General features: G+C 44.5%; 1 protein-coding gene across 1 annotated transcript; it reads left to right on the top strand.

Moving 5' to 3' along the window:
- The first annotated feature begins 257 nt into the window (after positions 1 to 257).
- Positions 258 to 2,496, top strand: LOC124662823 (protein TRANSPARENT TESTA 1-like). The gene is made up of 2 exons (XM_047200615.1): positions 258 to 917; positions 2,071 to 2,496. The coding sequence occupies exons 1-2, from the start codon at positions 258 to 260 to the stop codon at positions 2,494 to 2,496; spliced, it is 1,086 nt and encodes a 361-aa protein (XP_047056571.1).
- The last annotated feature ends 3,402 nt before the right edge of the window (positions 2,497 to 5,898 follow it).

Here is a 5,898-nt window from a genome sequence, read left to right as displayed (position 1 = left end):
CACACACAAACATAAAGGCGAGGAGCTAGACAAGGCTCCATTAGCGTGTATATATAAACGGCGTCATCTCCTTTTCTCCAAGATCGTTCGTGACGCATGCACACCTTGACATTAGGCTGCCATTCTCCTCATTCTTCCTCACCTGTTCTATCTTCCCCCCACGACTCACCAAACCCGAGATCAAGAGCTTATATATAAGCTGCATCTCCCCCACCCCAAAGCGGGAGTCGTAGTTTATATACAGCTACAATATCGAGATGGGGCTGCGGACCTGCAGCGCCATGGAAGGCGAGCTTGCTGTCGCCTCGCCTTTCGTCCAGTGGCTCAAGCCGCCCGCGTCGTCCTCTTCCTCGTCGCCGTCGTGCTCAACCTTCTCCTCGTCCTCCTCGAGGCACCAAGAATTCCCTGAGGAATATGGGAACAGCATGACATGTCTGCCGCTGCTCCGTATGCTGGAGGAGGGGAAGAGGGGCGCTGGTGGCGATCATGAGCACCATGCGGTCAAGGAAGAGATCATTAGCACTGCGGCCGGGGTGCTGGGCCCCGGCGTGGATCTGAACATAGGCTTGCCGGTTGGTGGATCTTGCGATGATGACGCCATGGAAGACGAGGAGAAGGTAGACGCTGAAGACGACGATGACGCTGAAGACGAGGAGGATGAGGGGGAGATGGATGAGTGGAAGCCTGCACATGGCAGTTGCAAGGTGGAGAAAGAGGAGCACGGCGAGGCGGTGGTTTCGGTGGAAGGGTCAAACAGCATCCTTGACATGGGTGAATTCGGAGTTGCCGGGGCAGAGAGCAGCGTGGCGATGAGCAGCCAGTATTGGATCCCGACGCCCGCGCAGATCCTCGTCGGCCCGGTGCAGTTTGTGTGCCATGTCTGTAACAAGAACTTCAACAGATACAACAACATGCAGGTAAATGGTGTTTATTTGCATGCATGCTCTTATGTAGTATGATCAGTATATCTCTTGGTTAATACTACTAATTGTTACTTCTCTTATGCCATGATTATTGATTATTTTTTGGCGATTCAATTACTTGGTACCAAAACAATTAAGTTCACATAACCGAGATCATCTAAGATCGCCCACTGATTTCGCAAAAATAAAAATTCTAAGTTCACCAAAAAAAAATTGAGAGGCTAAGTTCGCCAATTTAATGCGTCGTGCATCCTCAATTCAGTCCGCTGCCTGTCCAAATCTTAACCAATTAAGGAAAAAATTCATTTCGAACATCAACGAACTTAAACCTCCTCCCCTCATCGTCAATCACGAGATCCGAGGTTTCTCTGGTACAACTAGGTCAAAGCCCCTGCAAGATCACCCTCTGAATAATTTTGATATAGAATTGGTATCATTACATATTGTTCTTCAATACAAATCAGACCATACCAATTAATCAATTATGTACTACCTCCTGTACGACAAGGATATCGCAGATTTATCTAAATTCAGATGTATTGAGGGAGTATCATATAAATGAGATGTTGCTCAAATCTTTCCGTAAAAATTCGTCTCAATATAATACATGCGTGTACATTATTCATACAAACAAAGGTAGTATGAATAGAACCAGGCCGCCGCCATGCTACACCTACACCGCCAGTAGATCGATGCCATTGATCTGCTACCTGGAATCGAAATATCCGTCGAAGTTGAGCTCGACCTATCTCACACCGGCCAGCCACTTTCACAAAGGCATTGCAGGTGTTTGGCCCACCATGGGACCGGAACTCCGAACTCATTTAGGAGTTCCAAAGCTAACATGTTATGTGTGTCAATTTGTTCCGAAAAGAAGGCAAATATATGGACCACATGATCCGTCCGGCTGGGTAGTATCTTTCCATAAAGAACAATCTCGATATGAAACCGACACATGTATATATACGGCCGTGTGGAGCCACGAGAGCTTGACATTCTGGATCTCTTTGAGTGCATTTCATGCTAACAATCATTACAACAAGGAAGATTAACACTAGTGATCATGAAAGATACAAGTAAGTACTTTGTTATCAATTAGTATTAATCCATTGTGCGCATGCATGCCATGCGTTGATGATGGATGCAGATGCACATGTGGGGGCACGGGCGCGAGTACCGTAAGGGCCCGGAGTCGCTCAAGGGGACGCAGACGCTGGCGCTGCTGAAGCTGCCGTGCTACTGCTGCGCCGCCGGCTGCCGGAACAACGTGGCGCACCCGCGGGCGCGGCCGCTCAAGGACTTCCGCACCCTGCAGACGCACTACAAGCGGAAGCACGGCGCCAGGCCTTTCCGCTGCCGCCGCTGCGCCAAGCCCTTCGCCGTCAAGGGCGACTGGCGCACGCACGAGAAGAACTGCGGCAAGCGCTGGTTCTGCGCCTGCGGCTCCGACTTCAAGCACAAGCGCTCCCTCAATGACCACGTCCGATCCTTCGGCGGCCAACACTTCCCCGTCGTCGTCGACGGTGGCGGCGGCGCCGCCACCCAGGACCGCGTCATAAGCTTCCAACGGTGAGATCGCTCGATCGGCACTGATAGAACATATGCAGGCTGACATCTGCATGCATTCATGCACTGCATGCGTGCATAAAGATCCAAGAAGATTCAAGAGGAACAAAGTGATCAATAGAGCAATAAGGAGGCCCCCGATCGGTTGCTAAGAGCTGTGAAGTAGCTGAATTTTCTTCCCTTCCGCCGGAGTAGGCTGTCAATGCAGCGCTTTGTAGTGGAGAAAATTTACCAGCTTCACAGGCTAACTAAACCGGTAAATATGGGGGCCTAGTACTATTTATGTCTAGCATTTCACTTACTATATGAGAAAGATCAAATTCTGAAGGGATGATTAACATGTTGCAATACATATACTTTTTTTTTTTTGAGATCACAATACATATACTCTGATTGGCTACTTTTATGCCACAGAGTCTAGCAATTAAGTTTTTGGTTTGAATCATGTTTTTATGTCGCATTATACTAATAAACTATTGTAAAATTACTCCTTTCGTTCAGATATATATTTTTAAATTGTCCAGGTTCTAGCTCTGACCATTTATTTATTTTGTTTGTCTTTTTTTGAAACAAATAGAGTAGGGAAAGGCCCCCTACCGTGTCATTTTCTATTTATTTTGTTTGTCAATATTTAATACTAATAAATTCATAACTATAAGAAGTGCTAACCTTGAATCTATGAATCTAATGGGAGTATCAGCTTTTGCACATTATTAGACAATTAACTATTGGTCAAATCTTGAACTAAGCTGGTCAAAATAGGTGTGGCCTTCCATTTCTGAACAAATAAAGCATGTTTCAATAGAAATGATGTTATTTTTATAGTTCTACACATATGGTATACTTCCCCATCCTGGTTTAGAGGTCATGAGCGTATTCTTAGGTTACAAATTTGGCCAACATTATACAAAGTATATATTACAAAATATCTATCATTAGAAAGTTTAGATGTACTACATTCTATTGATATATTTTTTGTGCTATATAATTTATATTATGTTAGTCAAATTGACGATCTAGTGATGCACGCAGGCCCAATAAACCGGGACGGGCCGAGTAATTTCTTTAAAAGGAACAAAAAATCATAAATTTCAACATCAATCGATTCATTTTTTGCACTTTTTAACCAAATACAGATTCGACATTCCACCATATTGTTTTTTTTTATAAATTTCTACTTCGAGTGGTTTCAATTAATTTCTGCATCTTTGTAATGTATGCTTCAAATCATTAGGATGTTTTCCCTCATGGATTGCCTTTGGGTCAAAGGGTTTGCTACCCAAATTAGGACCTCTTTTATTTGTAGGATATAAAAAATGTAGGAATATGAAAAATATAGGATTGCAATGTCCCCCACATCAATTAATCCTACATGGATTCATATAAACCAACCCTTTTTTGCCCTAACACGGGGAAAAAAGTGATATGAGTGGATGTTAGATTTTCTATGAAATCGAGTGCAAATGATTTCTTAGGAAAAAAATCTTACGAGAATTAATCCTATATATTAAATAACCATCATAGATTTTTTTTATAGGATTTAATTCTACAAATTTTCTGTACAAATCCTTTGAATCAAAGAGGCCCTTACTATGAATTGGATTCCTATGCGTCAGTTCTATAGGAATTTGAACATCCACTTCAACCTCTTTAATAGACTCAAATGCGTACACTTGAGGCATTTTTCCTGTATAGTTTTCCTGTGTTTCATAGTCATTTGTTTTGTATGCTAACCTGTGGGATTCTTGTATCTTTTTATTCATGTGTTTTGCAATCCTACTATCCAAAGAGGCCCTAAATGGGGTCTCTATATTATCCACTTATGGGTTGCAAGTTTCTTAACGCATTAGGATATCTCAGGAAAAGAATGCATCTCAAGTATATTTAATTCTTGGACAAATGCACAATTTTGTGGTGATTAAATTAATAGTCAGCATATGACAAAGAGATGAGATCAAGTATAACGGAGAAGAAAGAATATCCCTTAACCAAAGGAAGACATCATTCTCTCTTCTTTCACACTTCCAAGGCATAGAAGAATCCTGTGTGTGCACTATATTTGGTTTTATGCCATTGTTAGCGCCCTTATAATTAAAGTACCCTGCTAACAAATTGCTACATGAAACTTATGGAGCCATGCAGATCAAAATAAAATGTTAGACACTTCTTGGCTAACAGTAGGTAATACAATAGTCAAGCTTCTTTTTTATACCAATAGTGCGGTACAGTAGTCAAGCTAGCTAGTTAGTTAGGATGCACACATTTTTTTTCGAAATGGAGGATGAGATCTCCGGCCTCTACATCGAAGAGGCGCATACGGCCTTTATTTAGATTTTGTTCAACAAAGACTTTTCAAAAACATACATCACAAAACACAAAACCACCACTCAACACCTACAAACCTGTCAATGGGTGAAGAACATGTCATCATGGCCTTGTGCCCTAAGAACAAAAACAACACCCCACCTGCTAAATATTGGGGGCATCACCGAGACCCTGCGGCTGAAACAGGGGCATTCATCCGGTCTAGCAGACCCTCGGCAAGCACCTCATTCACTCCCTTCAGGTCACCTCCATCAACCATTGGTCCATCTTCAGGGCAGACATCCGAGACCCCACTGCACCATGCCGCCGAGACACATCGTTGATGACGTGATAGATGGCACGCCACTCACCTTCTCGAACACCACCATCTACTACAGGTCTCAGAACTCAGGCTCAACTCCCAACCATTGCCCTCAAGATGGAAAACGACGCTAAGCGCTGCCTACGTCCGACCTGGATACCGGATCTAGGGTTTCCCATGGAGCAATATGGGCGGTAGCTCAAACTGCGTCATCGACGCCTTCAACAAGGGTACGAGGCCCGCGGGCGTTGCCGTTGTAGGCTCCAGTGATCATCGCTAGAGCCACCGGCAATCCTACATGCCCACAAAGATCTAGACCGTCTTCACACCTCCCGCGAGCCGCCCCGCGGTGGAGCCAAGCCCAGGCCCAAGGCGCCATCGAAGGATCATATCCCGTCGAGTTGCCTGGGGGGTGCTACTAGAACAACCGGCTGTCGCAGAGCCTGCCTTGGCAGACACCGCACACGCTGCCCCAAGGGAGCAAGACACAGCAACACCGTGGAACCCTAGGAGAAAACCGTCGGGCCAATCTTGCCGATATCCACCAGAGAAGGCTATGTGGTGGGTGAGGACGGGAGAGGGGCAAGGAAGCCGATGGCTGGGGGGTTACTAGGACGACGTGAGGGAGAGGAAGGACCTGATGCTAAGAATACAAACATATATATACTTCCTCCGTTCCCTTTTAATTATCTCTAACTTAGTATGAAGTTGTGCTAAATTAGAGTCAATTAAAAAGAAACGAAGAAAGTATATACTAAAGCATAGAGGATGCACTGCAAAAAT

Source organism: Lolium rigidum, chromosome 6 (assembly GCF_022539505.1).
Source record: "Lolium rigidum isolate FL_2022 chromosome 6, APGP_CSIRO_Lrig_0.1, whole genome shotgun sequence".
NCBI lineage: Eukaryota > Viridiplantae > Streptophyta > Magnoliopsida > Poales > Poaceae > Lolium > Lolium rigidum.
Note: the sequence above shows the minus strand (reverse complement) of the source record. Positions and strands in the feature narration are given on the sequence as shown.

Bases quoted from the DNA above. Each gene is read 5' to 3' on its own strand.
- LOC124662823 (XM_047200615.1), top strand. From the start codon at position 258: ATGGGGCTGCGGACCTGCAGCGCCATGGAAGGCGAGCTTGCTGTCGCC. The intron at 918-2,070 runs GTAAATGGTGTT...TGATGGATGCAG, and splicing joins ACAGATACAACAACATGCAG to ATGCACATGTGGGGGCACGG.